General features: G+C 43.7%; 2 protein-coding genes across 2 annotated transcripts in view; one reads left to right on the top strand and one right to left on the bottom strand.

Annotated features, from left to right (window-relative positions):
• RAP1GAP (RAP1 GTPase activating protein) overlaps positions 1–3,312 on the top strand; it is a 55,919-nt gene extending 52,607 nt beyond the window's left edge. The window contains exon 25 of the mRNA XM_017736496.1: positions 3,227–3,312. The gene's annotated coding sequence lies outside the window, so the exon portion shown is untranslated. The remainder of the gene's footprint in view (positions 1–3,226) is intronic.
• Positions 2,119–20,200, bottom strand: LOC103617173 (antigen WC1.1). Its single transcript, XM_017736492.1, has 17 exons — positions 20,078–20,200; positions 15,540–15,854; positions 13,742–14,050; positions 11,843–12,157; positions 10,697–11,008; positions 10,083–10,400; positions 9,067–9,381; positions 8,081–8,395; positions 7,282–7,344; positions 6,881–7,195; positions 6,655–6,690; positions 6,218–6,355; positions 5,816–5,917; positions 5,512–5,524; positions 5,189–5,247; positions 3,962–4,114; positions 2,119–2,216 (listed from the first exon to the last, which is right to left on the bottom strand). The coding sequence occupies exons 1-17, from the start codon at positions 20,145–20,147 to the stop codon at positions 2,119–2,121; spliced, it is 3,246 nt and encodes a 1,081-aa protein (XP_017591981.1). The 5' UTR covers positions 20,148–20,200.
• Between the last annotated feature and the right edge of the window lie 6 nt (positions 20,201–20,206).

Below are 20,206 nucleotides of genomic sequence, written 5' to 3'. Positions count from 1 at the left end.
AGGGGGACCGGAGGCAGCCTGTGCCCTTGTCCATGGCGAGGCCTGGGGAGAGCAGGCTCCCGAGGAGGGAACCCGGGAGCTGACTCAGCGGAGCAGTCCAGCATGTTTTCCCGGGAGCACGGCTTCCCTGCCGGATCAGCAAGCGATTTACGTGCCCCGGTCCTTTTATCCCCCTACCCTCCATGTTCCCACACTTGTTCCTCCTCCATTCACCTAAGCCCTTCCCTTTCCTCACCTTTGGTCCCTCCCTTGCCCATCCCACAGGAAGTCCTGTGCGATGCGGAGCCGCTCTCCTTCTGCCAGGGTTCCCAGCGCCGCGCAGCAGCCCCTGTAAGTTCTGGATGCGATCTGGAACGTACTCCTGGATCCTTCCTCTGGCTGTAATCTTGGTTTTTTAACAAAGCAGCTTTTTGAATTATGAGTAACTTCAACTCAAGAATGAAAAATATGAACTGCCAACAACAGTTTGTGGCCCCTCACTGAAGTCTTTATTAACACCTGAGTACCGGGCAGTGAGCCAATCGTTAAGAAAACATTTTGGAGAGAGCCGGGAAGTGTGAAGTCTTTACCAGGCATATTGGTGGCCAAAAAAAAAAAAAAAAAAAGGAATAAGTGACTGAATAAAAATTCTATTTAGGATAATTGGTAGGGCTTCTCCAAAGGGAAATCTTGCCTTACATTTTTCTCAAGTGGTCAGAAATACTGCAGAGTGTGACTTTAAAGAGCTGGTATAAGTCACTGCCTCAGGCATCCTCTGAGGTCTGTGGGCTCCTCTCTTCAGGCCACTGGAGCCTATGGATGTGACTGCTGCTTTCCCAAGTGCTGGTTCAGATAGTAGTGAGGCTGAGTGTGTGTCCCAGAGGGATAAATATGTACACACAGAGATGACTCCAACACAGCCGGCTACACAGACTGCAACAAGCACTGCTGCCTGTAACCCCACTCACACACAATTTCCTTTCCTAGCTGTTTTTTTCAAAAGTTTGAAAGATGGATTTGTGATGAGCTCAGCTGTAGCCGGATTCTCTTGGGTTTCATCCTGTAAGCATCTGTTTTCATCCTGTCTGACAGAAATTTTGCCTGATAGATCCCACAGTTAAGCCATTTTACACCTTTTATTAATCTTGTGCTGTTAATATGCTTTCAATCCAATTCCTCCAATTATCCTAAATATTTCCTTGTGCAGATCCTATTCAGGGGCAGACAGAATGCTGTAAGACTTTGGCTACAAATTTTAACACATTTCCAATATCAGTCCACTTGTCGCATTGAGGATTATATACCCCAGTTACCTGGGAAGCACTCAGCTCAACTGGATCATTCCAATGACATCAGATGTTGCCATCTCTGAGTCCCCAAGGATCCCTTCTTTGTTGTCACTGCCTGGTGTACCTGGAGAGAACTTCTGTCCTGTGTAGATAGTTCTGACGGGGCAAATAGCCTGCTACACCTTTTTCTGGCATAGAATCCGTTGCCCCTGTCAGTTTCTGCTGCCTTTTCCTGTTCCTTGCAAACACCTTCTACTTTCCCAGTTTTCCTGTTAGTGAGCCAGGAGAAGTAGATTGCATGATGCAATTAAATCCCATGGGTGTATGAGTTTCCCACCTTCTGTGCCTCACAGCATGCCTGCAGCACACCTGTTAGGTCTTGTTGATGTTGCTGCAGAAGCAATCATCAAGAATTTCTTTCTCAAAGACTTGGCTGAAACAGAATTTTGATGATTTTCTTGCAGTTCAGGCTCCATTCCTAATAATCCCCAGAAAGCTGTCCCATGTATCTGGGAGGAAGAGCATAAATTTGAGATCTTCAGACAGCTTCTAATAATAAAACATCATAATTCTAAAAATTAACTCAGTAAAAAAATAATTTAAATGAAAGTATTTAAAAATAAAAGCAAAAAGTGTCCAGTAAATCTTAGCAACAAGAAATTATAAGAGAAATTTGAAAGATTTTCTTAACTGCCATGCTTGTTTATCTTCTAAGCATGTAATCACTTCTTTACAAACTTATGCAAACTAATCCTAAAAGCAGTTTGTTCTGGTTCTACTAGTGCAGGATTAGCATTTTATAAACAGTGGTGTATTTCCAGAAGAAGTCAGTACAGCTCAGCAGTCTCTATCAGTGTCCCAGCTCTTCAATGTCGTCATAGCCTGTATCTTCAGGAGCAGGGGATGAAGGTGTCTCAGCCTCAGAGGTCCTGTTCCTAGGAGTCCAGTCTGAAAACATGAAGGGAATAAGACTGAGAGATATAAATGCACATCCTGTATGTATTACCTCTGTGGTTGTGTAGCTGTCAGTTGTCTCCTCCAGAAATTAGAACCTAAGTTCTATTTTATGAGTGACTGTGAAAGACTTGAGAAATGCTTATGTCACTCTGCCTTCCACTACGTATATGCATATCCAAGGATCAAGCTTTGTACACAGTGTTAAAATGAATATATTCATGGCCTGTTAAAAAAAAATCTCTAATGTCTCTCTAGTTACTTGGAGTCCTATATTTTCATTATTTTTCCATGTCCTCAATAGGCCAGAAATATTTATCCCTACCCCAAAAAGTAGAGTTCAGATCAGAAGGTGTTCTGCAGTTATATTAAATGCACAGATAAAGAAAATTCTATCTTAAATATTTTTTTGGTAATTCTTTCTGGATTTGATGGACTGACCTGACAATTTAGTGCTAGGTTAAAAACCTATCTGAATCCATCCTCCAGGCACTATCCACTGTCTTTAAGAACTCACAGAGAACAGGCTCTGAAAGACTGGGAAAACTTGAGCAACACATGCTAATTTTTAAGGTGGCATGTGTGGGAGAAGAAAGAGGATTAGGAGTTACAGAAAGTTCAAGTTCAGAAAGATATGAGAACAAATGAACTACTTGTAAGGAGACAGGAGCAAAAGAACAAACAGGCAGATAACAGATTACATGGGTTTATCAAAAATAATCCCCAGCAGCTGAGTCTGATTTTTCTTTCTGATTGTCTAAGAGTCCTTTTATAAGGGAGTAGAACAAATTGTCATTTAACTCACACACATGAAATTTTTGTACATACTCTAGAGAAATATAGTCTAACCCAAACCTCTGTAGACTGGGTACAAATTCAGTCAAAAGTGGTATACCTGGTGTAGCTCACTGCAGCTGGTAAGATTCTTGGATACCCCTAAATACAACAAAGTACTTTTATTAAATCCTAAGATAAAAGACACATATTCTTGTTATGTTTTCCAGATGATAACCTACTATACTATAATTCAAGTCGTCCTGGCGAAGTTTTGATGAACATAGAACGAGATCTAATAAGGACACATAGAAGGCTACAGATGAAGGGAGAAACACTCAACTGCGTCGTTTGAAAGATCCATGTCTAGTGATAGGTAGTATTCTACAGAGCAGGATTTGAAGCTGCATCAGACATTGAGCATTCTCAAGAGTGTCTTCTTGTTGGAAGGAAGTATCACACTGGCACCCATAAACAGAAGGATATGCTGTAAGAAATAAGAGCTGGTCCTTCTGCTCTACTTGACACTAGTAAGATCTCAGTACCATGCTGTAAAGAAATACTGTAAAATTTTGGTTTTGAAACAATTTTTGAAAGATATGGACTGTCTAACACGGACTGAATGGAGACACATAATGAGCAGAGTGTTGTCAACAAGGCCTAAGTAGAAAGTTGACTAATTTAGGTTGTGGCTGTCTATAGAAACAAAATACAAAACAGAACTGAGGACAGGTTTGTGAACAAACTGTTATCAGTCTTCAAGCACTTAAAAGGCTGTTACAAAGACGGCTGCCACCCTCGGTCCCCATGGTCATTTTAATAAGAAGTAACAGTTTTAACTTGCAGCAGTGAAAACTTAGCTTGGGTTGGCCACAGGCAAGAATTTTATGGCTATAAGGAAAGCAGAGCATGGGTATATATTAGCTGGCTGTAAGAACAGAACTGCACTGCTTTTCTAGCCTCACCTGTCTGTGAATCCTTGTTTCTGTCACTTTCTCCAGGGATCCCAATAATATCCTGTTCATTCTGCCCAGAAAGAGAAGCATCTCCAGGTCTATGAGCTTCAGTTGCATCATCATAACCATCTTCCAGGGCATTTTCAGGCGGTGGAGAGGTCTCTGGAACAGTACGGCTATTAACTATAGCAGGGAGAGATCTTCCACTGGGGAAAGCAGTAGCTGATGATCCAGCAACACAGGGCTGTAATACTGGCATGTCTGTGCTTAACTGGAATCCATCCCTCAGAGAACGTTAGTGTGCACAGTTTTATTGTATGTACATATGCTTACAAATAATACATGTGTAAATATAAGAGTAAATCAAAGCACTCCTGTTTCACTTTTTGCCTAGCAAAAAATATTCAATCTGAATAAGAAAAAGAGACTGTATTTGGAATAATTATCTTCTCTATAAGCACTTCAAAGCAACTAAGGAAAAGCTTTTCGTTTATTTTTAACTAGAAAAAGTCTTTAATATAAGAAAGCAATAGAAAATGAAGACATGATGCAGCAGAATCCGGGATATGGGCAGCTGAGGTCCAAAACTGCTTGTGCTTTTAGTAGTTGATCTCTTGGACACCAGGCAATAGTTAAGAGAGCTTTTTGATCAGCTCTAGGAAAATGCAGTTCTTCTCCAAACACTTGCTCTCCCTCAGTTATTTCAAATTAAAAAAAACCACCAACAACCAACCCAAACCACCCCAAAACTCCCACAGCTAGGAATCTGGATTTTCTTCAGAGTGCTTGTATTTTTTTTAGATCACTCGGATTAAAATTCCCAAATTAGCTCAAATTATATGCCAGTGTTCCTATTTCTTCTTATGTCTTTCCTCTGTTTTAATTCTCCTCCTTTTTCTCAGAAATAAAGCAACAGCTTATAAGCTATTACAGTTGCAATATCTCAGAGAAACAGTTGTCAAACTGTTTTACTCATGTGACTGGATCCTGTAAAGTGTGTGCAAAACTACCAACAAACATTTATTTTGAATTTCTAATATAGAAGAGGAAAACTAGCACTTTTATATTAGATTGTATGACACTCTTCCACCACAAGAGTTACACAGAAAATTTTGGCTCACATCAAAACATCACTAGCACATGAAGTGAAAGTTGAATCATTCGTAATGCTTTGGATATTAAAAGTTACCCTGATTTGGGTATCTCTTTCTTTGTACAAACCCTTTCTTTCATCACCTTGGGTTGCTTCAGGACCATTTTCTTCATCACTGACCCCCCTATAGACCTGTTTTGAGCTCTCTGAATAAGAATCTAGACAAATGAGAAAGAGCGTGATATCAGATTAAACTCTCCTGAAGTGCTAAGACTGCACCATGAGAAAAAGAGCAGGCTCCACTAATACCACCCAAGTCCAACAGATTCTTTGGCAGTCAGTATTACTTCTGCAAGGCTTACAATGGAATAACCAAGAATCCCTCAGGGGCCCCATAACATCTCTACTGGATCATGAGGGAGGTAAGCCACAAAGGGAGAAAAGCAATCCACAGGAGGAAACCTACAGGGACCCAGTTGCTGTGAGGGAGATGCAAATTATTCCTTTCTTTGTCCCTGCTTTAAATAATTGCAGCAAAAGGGGTTTTTTTTAAAATTTGCTTGATGTATGATGATCTATGGTCTATGACTGCAGTGAGGACTGCAAAAACCAAATTGTCCCTAGGAGAGGAATTGACAGAGTCCACTGGGCAGGAAACTCCTTTCCTCAAATCCAGGAATTTTTAATTTCCCAGTAGATTTGGGACCTGCAAAGTATCAAACTGGGATCAGAAAGGAGGAGCTTTCCCTTGGGAAGAGCATGACACACACACAGACCTGAGAGGAAAGTCACGCCCTGCTTTTTCCTCATCAGGCTGTAATCAATCTCTTCATAGACAGCCTCGGAGAAGGGATCGTAGGATAGTCCGGAGCCTGAAAGTAAAAGGTAATGATCACTTACACAGTCTCTGCTCATACTCAGGCTGGGGTCATGAAAAGGAGAAGTGCCTTAAAGGGGTCTATGTGGCCTGGTTGGCACCTAGAAAGGCACCAAGAGCTGCTGACTGAGGATAAGCACCTCTGGGCTCTTTCACTGCCAGAAAGTAGTGAAAAAATCTTAGTGTGGCAACAGATGCTGCTCATCTCAGTCACCCACCCCCACTGCCTCCCCAGCAAGGTAAACATTTGGGGCCATGTAAAGGAGGTATTTCTTACCAGTCCTGAGAGACCCACCTCTCTGCTGTGCCCTGGCACGTCGGATCTGCCCAGCAAGAATGGCAAGGACCAGGCAGAGAAGAGTCCCTAGGATAATGGAGAGGATGACAGGCACTGAAAGTCTCGTGCTGCCTGTGGCAGGGCGGCGGGGACGATCTGAATGGAAATGAAGGGTAAACAGGTAGAGAATCAGATGTCCCAAAGGGCTGCTCCTCTGCAGCCTCTTGCTGTGCCCATGCTAGTAGGGTGAGCAGGGCACCTGCTGCTCTGTTATGGGTCCTGCTCAAGCAGATAGAATTCAGCATCTGGAGATGGTGCCATTCAGTTTTCCTTTATGAAAGGCTGTGGGAAGTGCTTTCTGATGAGCTGAAATAAACTGCTGTTTTATCTGCCAAGTATCAGGGACATTAAATTGTCATTTGATGAGAGAAAGAAAGGAGGGGGAAGGAATTTACCTGCTCTCGTGGGTGATGCTGTTGTTTCTGTCACACCTGCAAAAGGAAGGTGAGTCCAGATTAGGGAAGAGGCAAGTGTGAAAAATAGGAAGATCAGCTTCGTATAATTTGTGTGGTTCTTGCAGTCAAAAATATGAAAGGGCTAGTCACTGGGAAATATAGCTGGCATAATTCTCCCCTACCCACCTCCTTCCCAGACCTGTGTAATAAAGGACCAGTCACTAACCAGAGCAATTCACAGCAGCATCTTCCTTATGGTCACAGTTTTTGCCAAACAAAGGCTTGGTAGGACAGTCCCAAAGAGACAGCTCTGTTCCTTTACAGTGCACCTTCTCCAACCAGATGGGACCAGTTCCTTCCCCAAAGGCAGCTTCGCTGAGAGCAGACACAGCAGATCCACAGCCCAGCTGCCTGCATACAACGTTGGCATCTGCCATGTCCCAGGTGTCATCACAGATTGTTCCCCAGGAACCCTGGTGCCAAATCTCCACTCTGCCTGAACATTCATCCTCTCCTCCCATGACTCGCAACTTCTCCCGGTCTGCAAAACACAGAGATCTTCTGTTTTACTGAAACAGCAGGAAGGTCCACAGGGACCAATGAAGAAAAACAAAGAGGTGGAGGTACCTGAACAACTTGTAGAGTTTGGACACTCAGCAAGTGCAGCTGGAGATGTTGCCTCCCTTCTTCCTGCAGAATTTAAATAATTAAGTAAATAATTTTTCTCTGAAAAAAATCAAGGAAGTATAAAATACCTGAAGATTAACCATCAAGTTCATTGTTTCCTGAAATATGTATGGCCTGTTTAGTTCTTGGTGGATGGCTCTTTGGCTGTTGCTGTGAGTAATAATTTTCCTAATGGTTATGCTGTCCTTCTCATGGGGCAGCTGCAATCTCTTTCAGGATATCTGAATGTCATCCAGAGTTCATTTGTATTATAGTGAATGTATATGAATACAGGTATTGATGCCCACAGGTGTGAAATGCTGTCATAAGAGCAGGCATTAGAAAGGGACCTTTAGAACCAAACTGATCTGTACACTTGGCCATGGCTATGTGTATACACTGATATGCCTCCATACATGTAGAAACATAGACTTGCCTCTACACCTCTTGGGAAGTCTCATCCCAACTCAGATCTCACAGACTGACTATGTATCATAGATTTTTGCATTAAAAAATATGCAATGGCACCATCCTGTTAGGGAATTCCTTGGGATTTCACTGGGTGACAGCACTCTGTGATTTTAATTCACTCCTTTGAGTCAAGGATATAGACAAAGAACAATGTTGCTGCCATTTGCATGAAACTAGAAATAATATATACCAGATAACAAGTGAACATAAGGTAGTTACTGCAACGTCCACATGTGCATGCATATGTTAATGTATATGTCTGGCCATATACAAATGCATTTCTAATCACCAGTGCAAGTAATATGGGTCTCTTCTGCTCGGTTATCACACGACTGAGGATTCCAGGGGTCTGACTGACACTGCCAGAGAGAGCTGTGCTGCTCAGTGCACTCAATGTGGTCCAGCCACGTGGGCCCAGACCCTCTGCCATATTTGAAGTCTGTTGCTATTCTTCCCCCCTCTCCACAGCCCAGGTGTTTGCACACAGTTGCTGCGGTGAGCTGGGACATGCGATTGGAACAAACGCTCCCCCACGTCCCGTTGTAGAAAACTTCTACACGCCCAGCACAGTCATTGCCATTCACCAGCCTCAGAGCCAGGAAATCTGGAAGTGAAGACATAAAAATGGAATTAGTGCCACAAACTTCTTGTGACTTGTTTCTTCCCTGCCTGTGTAATAACACTTCATTTACAGTGCTGACTGCCTGTTTTGGTTCTACCTGTATTGTGGAGCATGGATGCTTCAGAGGCTGCAGTCCTTTTAGGATTGGTACTGGCTCCATAGTGGGCCCTAACAGTCTGCACTCCCTTCAGGGGTCATCAGTATTTTTTTCCACATCTCTTCTATTTCTCCTCTCTCTTGCTGTTGCCATTCTGTCTTAAATATGTGTGAGCAGAGCCACCATAAACTGCTTGGATTGTCTGATGCTTTGGTGCACAGTGGGTTGTTTCCATTGGTTTCAGAGGCAGCTGTAACTGACTAATGAGCACACTGCTCCTTGCAGTGGAAATCTTTACAAACCTGTCCAATTTATCCCCCAAATATCCTACCACACCACAGTCTTTTTTGTATGTATGTGTGTGTTGGTGCTTAATATGGGCTTCTGTAGATCCTGTGTACCCTGGTAGGACCAAGAAGATGTGCTGACCAGCTATGCCTCAAGTAATCAAGACAGCAAGAGGCTGTCCTAGCAAGTCTCCACTGTTCTCTACTTCCTGTTCATGCAGCCCTCCTGTTTGAACCCACAGGCTCAAAAGAGGATTTTCCAAACACACCTGAGCACAGGACTCCAGCATCCTCTTTGTGTTGGCAGTTGTGCTGGCCCCATGCCCTAGAGGGACATGCCCAGAGATCAGATTCAGCCCCAGTACAATTCACGTCATCCAGCCAGATCTGCCCTGACCCTGCTCCATAGTGAGCAGAGACGAATGCCTCGATGGCATGTCCACATCCAAGCTGTTTGCAAACAACGTTGGCATCTGATAGATCCCAGTTATCATCGCAGATGGTGCCCCAGATGCCATGATGATAAAGCTCTACTCTCCCAGTGCAGCGGTTTGTTCCATTCACCAGCTTCATCTGCCTGCTGCCTGTAGGAAGAAAATCCAGCTGCCAACATGCAACACAACTATAATGCACAGGTCAGCATAATGGCAATGTTTCTGAAGCACTTTTAAGACATCATGTTCTTGTTATATCCCAATTCTTCTGCTATGGTTGCTTGGGCAGAAGTCCTGTGAGGCTAAAATTGCATAAAGGGAAAGGCCTACTCGTGCATCAGGTAGATGTTTGAATAAGTTCTGTGAGATGTTGCAACAAGGAGTGTCTAATCATACTAAGTATACATAGAGGCCACCTTGTCTTAGAAAGCCAGACAACCTGTTTTCTATCTATACTCATTTAGTTAGAGACAGAGACTGTTCCTGTTGCAGATGGGTTACAAAATCAGAGAAGAGTAGAAGCAGTTGTAATATTCTGTAGAAAGGCTGCAGGTATCTATACATATGGAGATGTCACAAAATAAAAGATATTTACTTCTCAGGTGGCAGTAAGAATGCTTGGCAATCATAGCCAAATTAGTGTTCTTATGGCTTCTGTGTTCCAAGAGTTCTTTTTGATTCTGGAAGATAATTCTGTAAGAAATTCAGATGACGAAAGTATTATGTAAATTACACTTGCTTCCTTAACTATCATCAAGCTCAGACTCATACCTACTTAAGATCTGGTGACACCACAAGGTGGGCTGAAGAAACCCTAGGAAACATTCTGTACCTTTCACACAGTGACTCACCCAAACAAATCACACCAACATCTTCAGAAACTCCTGTTGGCACTGTCTGATGATGGGAGGTGTTGCAGAGCATCAGCTGAGTCTCATTTCCAGTACACTGGACACTCCTTAGGCCAACAAGACCCATCCCTCGCTCAGACTTTGGAAGGTAATAGGCTTTCTCGGCAGTTCCACACTGGAGCTGTCTGCACACCACATGAGCATCCTTGATGTCCCAGTCATCATCCAGGACTCTGCTCCACACACCATGGAGGAAGATCTCAACTCGCCCATCACAGCGGCTCTCGCCCCCTGAGAGTCTGAGTGATTCAGCAAGACCTGGGCTCAAGAGAGCTGGAAAACATATTGAGTAACATCTACTGCTCTTACTGCAGTAGGAATAACTTGCAGGAGAGCTATGGAAGACAAATTTCTGTGCTGGTAAAATATTAATTCTCACCACTGGTTAAGGAGACTGTCCCTGTTAAGGCTTTGTTTGCTTTCATGCACACAAAAGCCTGTGATGGGAAGTGAGAAAGGCTTCCCCAGCTCATAGTCTAGATCCTGTCAGTGAGATCACCAGCACTGCTTTGGTCTGAAGTTGCACCACCCATAAAAGGCCACTGCTGACTTACCTGAGCAAGTTACAGTGGCTGCTTCTTTGGCTGAACATGTTGGATTCCCCAAAGTCACTTGAGCACAATCCCACAGGCAGGACTCTGTGCCTTCACAGTGAAAAGCATCTCTCCATATAGGCCCATTCCCATCCACAAAACCATCTTCCATCTGGATTGACTTTGCATAGCCACAGTTCAGCTGATGGCAGAGAACACTGGCAGCTTGCAAATTCCAGTGGGAGCGGCAGAGTCTTCCCCACGTGTCTCCATGGCGGATCTCCACTATGCCAGAACATGTGGTGCCATTCACCAGCCTGCCCCCTGGACACCCTGAATGTAAGAGAAAGGGAGTACTGGAGTGTTACATTTGCAATTGCTCATGGGCATGACCTGGAAGTGACTGGGAAATGGGAATGAGTTTTCCTTATCATTCAGTAGTAAAAATGACTTAACTGGGCCAGACTTGTAACTAGAAACTTCCATACCCATAACAAGACTTCAGTCCATCCTATTTTACTGAGAAGAATGACTAGAAAAGGATCAGGTCCCATTTGCAAATTTTAAAATCAGGGCACTAGGTTTTGGGGCTCTGGGTCAACCAATAGACCTTAAATGTTCAGACCGGTATCACCAAGGGCCTACAGTTCTGCATCCTTCAACTGCTGGTCCAAGTCCTCACTTAAACCTCGACCAGGAATTCAGTCCTTGCCTCAAGTACCTGACAGGTGTAACTGTCTCCAGTCTTGTCTCATGCTATGCCTGGCTGTCCTCTCCAGCTGGACCCTACATCTCACTGATTGCTTTGACTTCTCTGGGGCTGCACATAGACCTTATTACCAGTACCTTCCTCTGTGCAGGTGCTTTGGATTGTGCCTTGGTGACAAGGGCTCTGTCTGTGCTGTGCTCAGCCTCTGTGCCCTCATCCTGAGCTGTGGAGCTGCCCTGTTCTTGCTGCTGCCTGACACAAGGAGCATTTCAGAGAGAGCAACCTTGTGGTACAGGCGAAGTGCAGCCTTGACTCCTGTTGCAGCAGACAAAAGATGGACTCCACATACGCCCTCCACATACACCCTGACTCCACATACACCCTCTGAATTTTGAGTCCATATTTTTCCTCAAGGAAGGAGTTTTTCAATTTTCTCCTTAGACCTTTCCACTGCTCACCTGAACACACCACACGAGCCTCTTTTCCAGCAGGGCATTCATCATGACTTAGAGCACGCACAGGACAGTCTCTCAGGCGTGAGCCATTCTTCTTGCAGCTGAATGTGCCATTCCAGACAGTCCCATTTCCTTCCCCAAAGGACTGTTCACTTGGTATCTGTAGTGCAACTCCACAGTCTAGCTGCTGGCAGATGATATTGGCAGCTGGTAGATCCCACAGGTAGTCACACAGGGTTCCCCATGTCCCTCCGTGAAGAAGCTCTACTCTCCCTGAGCATGCAGTACTGCCATTTGCCAGCCTGTACCCACCGTAGCCTGCAGAAAGAACAAAGGAGCTTAGCAGTTACTTTTGGTTTTCTGTGCCGTTGCACTGAAAGCTGTAAGAGACCTCGATAAGTGCAAGGAACTAGCACTTATTTATGTGTCAGGTTACTGGAAAGCATGCTGGAACAGGATGCTGATAAGCCAGCTCCAAAAAACCCCTCTATATTTTTTGTGAGGTAGCCTGCACTGTATGACTAAAAATCTTTTGTCTCTTTAAGTTCAGTGTCTCTTCCTTGCTCTGCTCTCTCCTCCCCCCTCAATACTGCTTCTACCTTACAACATCTTCTCTTTCAGAGGCAGTTTCAGTACTACCTCACACATGGTAGAGTAGGAGCAACTGGTGTCACTCTCTTTCCCAGTAGTTGGTCATGTCACATTTCCTGGTAAGTAGAAGCTGCAGTGGGGAATTCTCAGCTTTTCTCCATGCCCCACAGAAAGGCTCTGAACACCACAGGCCATATCCATCAGCATATTCGCAATAAATTAAGGGCAGCATGGGTGGCACTGTGGTGTCCTACTGCCAGCCCCATGCAGTCCCTCTGTCTTCTCACACTGTTACTTTCTACCCTTACCTTGTCCTTGCATTGTACCCCTAATGAGACCAGGATTTCAGCTCTGACTGAAAGACTCTGACTAAGACTCTTGCAAGACAGAAGCAGGAGCCAAGGCCTGTTAGATGCCTTAACTGAGCTATTTGGCTGCCACAGCTCTCCAGCCAGTGGTCCAGGTCACTGTGGTTAGGGGTACAGTGTCCAAGGCAATCTTGAAATAGAATGGAGACCTTTGACTGGACAATGGACATGAAGTGCAATCATTTTCCAGGCTTGTTTTGTGAGAAAGTTGCCAGCAGTTCTGCCCCAGGTTTACTTTACCCTTTAGAACTGTGGCCTCAGGAAAAAAGTTGTGTTTGCTAGGTCTAATCTTCGCTTTTGCAGCGGGTTGCAATACAGAGCCATATTCAGAGCCCCCAGCAGCTGTGACTGTGTGGAGTTTTTAAGTAATGTTACCTGCCAGTCACAATGAAAGTCATCTAGGCCTCTGGAAACCTTTTTATTTATTTATTTTTTTAATAACTTACAGTTGTAGCTTGTGCCTCCTTCAACCTTTTGGCGATAGGGTACCTCTCCCAGTTTTATAATTAACTAAAGAGCCAGGGATTTACATACACACTGGCACCACAGGAAAGAAATTAATGTCTGAATATTCCTGCTTGTCTGCTCTGGCCCTTTTTCCTTTTATTCATAAGAGAAAGACATGTAAAGCATTCTTAGCACTGTTGAGTGCTTATCTCTAATAGCATAAAAGAAATGACAGCCCTTTTGGAGTCTGCCTCTGGTGCAGTAGTGAAGTGGTTAGAACAGCCCATGTTAGATGCAGACTCTGAGTAGAGTGAATGAGTGAGTGGGACTACTCTCTGTTATTTCCTGGTCCCCCTTGAATGGCTCAAGGCATGATGGGGGAAGCATCCAGGGATCCTGAGGACCATAGAAGTGTGCAAAGGCTCTGAACTGTGGTTTAACAGGAAGAAGGCATAGAGGACAGTGGTGAATTACGTCCATCAGCCCAAAGTCTCACCTGAACACACAACAGTGGCATCATGAGAGCACGTGTTAGTGTGGTGTATGTTCCTGGGACAATCTGCAAGGTGAATCTCATCCCCTACACAGTGAAACTCTTCTTGCCAGATCAGTTCATGTCTGTCTCCAAAGTGAGTTCCTCTCAAGGTATCCACAGCGTGGCCACACTCTAACTCATTACATACAACTGAGGCAGTTTTGAAATCAATGTGTGAAAAACAGACAGTCACCCAAGATTCTTCTTGCTTTACTTCCAAATGTCCTGAGCAGGCAGTGTCCCCTCCAGTCAGACGCAGATCAGAGAAGCCTGGAAAAAACCAAAAACCAAGAAATCCAGCATCAAGGGTTGGTTGTACTAACCTATTTTCATAACTCCTGTACCTCAGTGGGCAAGACACATGTCACTTCTCTGAGGATCACTGATACTTTTAAATTGTGACTGGGGCAATTCCTGTATACCACTGATAAGAAAGAAAATGGTGTATGGGATTGCTCATTTCTCAGTATGTGAAAACACTAAATCTTTGGGAAAGAAGGAGGGAAGCTTTGAACATCTGCCAATGACTGAAAAGTAGCAATCCCCAAGTAGATAAATAGACAAATAGTCATTTACTAGTGTGTGTCCTTGAGACTTCATTATTTCAGTGAGTAGGAAGCTAAAGCACCCTAGGAAGAGGAAACAGGAAATGTTCTACCCAGTTTCAGAAAAGGCTAAGAAGACAGTCTGGAGATCTACAGGCTGACCAGCCTCACTTTGGTACTTGGGAAAAATATGGAGTGAATCTTCCGGGAACACATTTGTGGGCACAAGGAGATGAATGGGAAGAGTCAGCATGATTTTATCAAGTGTGTATTATGCCTGTTAGACTGTATTGCCTTCTCTGATAATAATGGATTTATGGATGAGGGGACAGCAGCACATGTCATTTACCTCACATTTAGCACTGCCATTAACATTGTCTTGCACAATATTCTTATGTCCAAAAAGTAGGATGTTACAGTCTGGGTGGAAGGACAACATGGTTAAGCTAATTGAACAGTCAGGCTCAGTCATTAGTGAGTTAATCTCTACCTGAAGATGGTCAGCAAGTGGAATATCACTTGTTGTGTCTTTCCAGGGGCCTGTTCTCCTCAGTGTCTTCTCTTCATGGACAAGGTGATGGAGTACACTCTTATGATTTTGGGGGGGGAGGGAGATAACCACGAGGGCAGAGCTGCCATTCAGGGAGATCTAGACAGGCTAGACTAATGGGCTGACAGGAACCTTACAAAAATCAAAACAGGACAAATGTAAAGTCCTGAAGCTGGGAAGGAAAAACCTCTTACAATGGTTTTTCTCCAAAGAGTAAAATCTTGCATAGGGAGCAGCCAGACAGATATTGGACTTTTTTTGCCATTGCAGACTGTCCTGTCTTAGCTAACGTGAAGATCTGGAGAAGAAGGGCAGTTGTAGGACATAACACTGCATTTTCTTGCTTCTCCACCTACGACTGCTTTTTTAGCCCCCATTCCTGGTCATAGACAAGTTCAGTACTGCTCTCCTGTTGCCTGGGAGAGCTGTGGTAGAAACAAATAATGCTTTTTTTCCCCCTGTTCTATGTCACTTAATATGCCCATTCTATGTCATTGCTGTGTCCAGGCAAAGGAGACTTGTACTTGCAGTCAGCAGAAGACTCAATGCTGAAGCAACTTGCTTTGGATGACTAGAGGGAGCACTTGGCTTTATCCAACCTGGACAAAGTTTGATCCCAGGCTCGTATCTTTCTTCCATTATACAAATTTGGATCACTTCTTACCTGAGCAGATCACTCCAATATCAAAGTAATGGGGGCAGGTAAAAGAACCCCATCCTGTATGTGTGCAGTTCCAGAGAGCAGATTCATCACCACGGCAATCAACTCGGTACAACCACGTCGGTCCAGTTCCTTCTCCAAAAGGAGCTCGATTAAGGGCCTTAACAGCATATCCACAACGTAGTTGCTTACAAACAACCTCAGCATCTTTTATGGTCCAGTCACCATCACACACGGTTCCCCACTGCTCCTCATGTTTTACTTCCACTCTCCCAGAGCAGGGGCCCGTTCCGTTTGACAGCCTCAATTCATCAGCACCTTTAGATAGAACAAGGTTATAGAAAGGACAGAGCCCAATCATGATTATCTATTGCAGATGTTAATGAGATTATTATTACTCTTAATTTACTCTTACATCGGATTTATTTGGTTCACTTTTCTAAATAGTCCAACGTTAAAGGTTTGGGGGCTTTTTGCAAGGAATTATGTGTGTATTTACAAGCATGAGCTAACTGCACTGCTAAAATGTAAGTTATTTCTAATGACAGGCAACCTTTCTCTTATACTGACTTATCAGGGCTGTGAAATGCCAAGTAATGTCCCTGCTTTGTGATTCACAAAGCCTGCCACAATAGACACTGCCAACTGGAGTGGGTGAGGGGACCACACGTCAGTGTGTGATTGCTACGGTAGATGAAGCTTCATTTTCCTGTGAGTTAATTGGCCTGGAAGCCAAGTCTGTGTGTGTGTCTTTGGGAGTGGGATAACTGGAGGAGCTGGCTACTACAGGGACCAGAGGGGCCAGGCCAGCTACTGCAGAGGTGGTAAGGTGAGGGGGTCAGCTGAAAGACCCAACTCAAAGTTGGCTTTCTGGGCTTCAAGGGCACACTGCCGGCTCATGTCCAATTTATCCCCACCAGTATCCCCAAGTTCTTCTCCACGGGGCTGCTCTCAAGCCATGCATCCTGAGCCAGGTACAGGACCTTGCACTTGGCCTTGTTGAACTTCATGGGGTGAGGCTCATTTTTCAAACCTGTCAAGATTCCTCTGGATAGCATTCCTTCCCTCGGTGGCTGCACCACTGAGATTGGTGTCCTCTGGAAACTTGCCAAGGGTGAACTCAATCCCACTACTAATGTCAGTAATAAGGATTTTGAGCAGTTCCCATCCCCCTGAGGGACACCACTTGTCACTGATCTCCATTTGGACATTGAGCCATTGACTGCAACTCTTTGGACGCATCCATCCAGCCAATTTCTTATCCATTGAATAGTCCATCCATCAAACCCACATATGTCCAATTTAATGACAAGACTGTTGTGTGGGACCATGTCTAAGCCTTTACAGAAGCTGATAGATCATTATAAGGCCACTGGCTCTGTGTATGTTTGTGTCACATGTGTCACATGTCGCATGTTTCTGTCTGTGTGGGCAGCCATGTACAGCTGTGGTGTGTGTGGGTATACATTTGTATATGAGTATTACATACGTGTGGCTGTTTGGACTAAAAGTTAGCCTCACTACCAGTTGGAGTCAAAGTCACTGGTGTTTAGAGCATGAAAGGGGATACCCATGAAATAGGTGGAAAATCAAATGGTAGAAAATCACGTGCAGGTCTGCTGTATTCCCAGGTTAAGGACAAACTACAAGCTAAATGTGCAAAGGAAACAGGAAGAAGTTGGCCACTACATCTGAGTTTTGTCCTCAGTTTGGTCAGATTTGCATTTCAGCATGTTATGAAACAGGTAAATCCCTGAAGAGGCCTGGCAACTTCTTTTGGGCCTGGAGGATTACTCAGATTCACCACATCGCTAAAGGAGGTTTACAGGACAGTCACATAAGAAGCCTAATAACTTTGGGCACAAATTTTCACTGTTTCAACACCTGACACACAATGGAATATTAAAGCAAACATTTACCTGGGTTTTCCACCCACATCCTCTGCCCGTGGGCCCATTTAAGCACAGATGTGGACCTTCTCCCATTGCCTGTGCCATGTGGCAGGTGCATCTGTGTTCAGGCACAGCCATGCCTGGCTATGGGCCCTGTTGATCTGCACTCACAGCCACAGTGACCAGGTGCCAAGAGAAACCTGCAGTACTCCTGCAGACCCAGCACTGGGCACTGATGTGAATGGAAAGCAATGCAGCTATGCAAATCCTGAAAATAGTCTGGGAAGATCATCTATCAATGATGGCATTTGATAAGTGACAAAAGATGATTTGCACTAAGAATCTTGGGTTTTCCTGTAAGATTTTTTCAAGACAATCCGTTATGTAAAATATCACCTTCCCTCTCTTCCTCCAAAGAGAGAGGTGTTTCTACGTATCACACATCTTGCTGTGGTCTGACATTGTGAAATGACATTATATAATTTTTCTTTGCATTTGGAAACAAATCTAATTCCTCTCTCTGCTCAGTGCAAGTGTGTCAGTCAGCCCATGAGCTGGTGCTAGTGCAGCCACTTCTTTCCAAAACTAACCATTGTTTCATTTCTTATTGCAGAGTAAACTGCTAGCAGTAGTCAATTGGAAGGCAGTTTTGCCTCCATCTTCATGTGGTTTTTAACTGCTTCATCAGACACAGACAATGTGGCTTTGACACAGGATAGCCTCTTATACACAGCAAAGGCTTTACCTCTTTCCTAACACTGCTCAATTTCCTTGCAATTTCCGGCCTATCATTTAGATTTGGAAACGAAAAAGAAGAAAGGTGGTTATTCAAGTGACAATTGGTAACTTCCAACCCCTTTTTTTTTCTGTAAAGTATTCTCTCTCCTCAAGTTTCCTGAGTTAGAAAGTCACATACATAGCACAACCCTCAGATAACTATGAAACCACTTTGTGCCTGCAACATGTTGTCTCAGAGGGAGCGTAATCTTTCTGTAATAAGTCTTGTAAGTTTCTTGAAAGACATTCTGGAGAACAACCCCCAGGCTATTTGAAAAACATAGTCCAAAAAAAGAGTTTTCTCAGCTAAAACATTTATACATTTAAAAGAGAAATGAATTCTAAGAAAAGTTGAATTCATCATACATTTTTAAAGGAACCAGATAACCTATTTCTATTAGCCATATCCAGGAGCAAAACCAACAGCTCTTCACTCAACTATATAACCTCTCTGCACTTGAATTGTTAAGTAATTGTATATCTGTCATTTTCAACATGTAACAGCATGCAAGACTGCATGCAGAGGTAGGCATAACCCAACTGACAGATTTAAATATTTCCTTAAAAAAGCAATCATTTGCTGTAATCAGTCTTCTCTGAATTTTTTATAATACATACAGGGACAATTTTGTATTTCCTCACACACCACAGCATGTCCCACAAATACCTTCATTGAATTCAGTGGTTGGGTGTTTGGCTTGGCTGAGAAGGCATGAGATTTCTGCTTGCTCCAGCTGAAAACCCAGTTCTTCTTGTAGGCCAAGGATGAGAATGCAGCATGCATTCCTGTCCCCAAGCCCTAAGAGGAGGTTTTCAGCCAAGGCCTGCTGCCTCAGGGGCAGATTGCCAGCTCACTCCCTGAGGGTAGTGGCTCCTGCACTGCTCTGCGCAGTGCTCCATGCCTGGGGAACATCAGAACTCCTGTAGTAGCATGGAGAGTGCAAGTGCTACTGGAGCAGAGATGAGGGTTGTAGGTGCTGATGATGTTGTCAAGGTAAAGCTACTCTTGTCTGCATCTTCCAGTCATCTGTTACTGTTCCCTGATGTTAGCAAGGAGTTGGCACAAAACTCACTCTCATTTCTACAGTACGGCTCAGGTGACATGAAAACATCACTACAAAGGTGTCCAGATAAAAATGTTTCGTACTATGAAAATGTATGTCAAGAATGCTTTCTGTTCTCTGCCATGTGAACTCTGACTGCATCCACACAACTGGAGAGAACCTTCAAGACTAGGGCCATGCCATAGCAAAGCATCAACTGTGAAGTCTTTTTCTCCTCATATGGGGATGAACCACCACCACAATGCCATAATGTCACCTCCATGTATAGAGAGAAAAAAATGAGGTTTACAAAATCTGTCTCTCATCACCAACATCAAGCATGTACACATAGGTCTAGAAGAGCAGAGAGGCAAATAGTGATAAGCTTCAGATATGCAGGCACAACTGAGGGGATGTTGTGTTATCCAAACTCCACTGGACACACAGGGCAGAGACACATCATTTTAACTGGTGTTGAACAAAGACCTGGAATTATTAATTCTGTCTACAAAGAGCTCAGCAGGAGAGATAAGACAGTAATAAGAATACCCAACCATGTTTTAGTACAACTCAACAGTTTACAAAATTTGGACTTGAATTCTTATGAGAATAGCCAGTCACTGATGTCTGAGTAAAATACAACATTTTTACAAATGGCTTACCCTTCTTTATCTCAGGATTACCAAGGAGATTAAATCAAAGACAGAAACATACTTGAACACCTTTTTGTCACTTTGCTTTACAGGTTCATAGAATAACAACCTATTTATATTAAATTTGCATACTTTTCTTATCTCACTGCCTTAAGTGAAATAAAGTATGTACTTACCCAGAGAGACTTGAATGGAGAGGAGAAGCAACCACAACACTGGAGTAGAAAGATGTTCTTTTATTGCCATCCTAACCACAGACAGATGAAACTTCACTCTCCAGGTATTCCCTAGATCAAACTCTGCAA

The sequence above is a fragment of the Corvus brachyrhynchos genome, unplaced genomic scaffold, assembly GCF_000691975.1.
Source record: "Corvus brachyrhynchos isolate BGI_N302 unplaced genomic scaffold, ASM69197v1 scaffold176, whole genome shotgun sequence".
Lineage (NCBI taxonomy): Eukaryota > Metazoa > Chordata > Aves > Passeriformes > Corvidae > Corvus > Corvus brachyrhynchos.
Note: the sequence above shows the minus strand (reverse complement) of the source record. Positions and strands in the feature narration are given on the sequence as shown.

Coding starts and splice junctions, on each gene's coding strand:
- LOC103617173 (XM_017736492.1), bottom strand. CDS start 20,147: ATGGCAATAAAAGAACATCTTTCTACTCCAGTGTTGTGGTTGCTTCTC. Junction 8,396..9,066: donor TGCTGGAGTCCTGTGCTCAG/GTGTGTTTGGAA, acceptor CTTCACTTCCAG/ATTTCCTGGCTCTGAGGCTG. Junction 7,345..8,080: donor GACCCATATTACTTGCACTG/GTGATTAGAAAT, acceptor TAAATTCTGCAG/GAAGAAGGGAGGCAACATCT.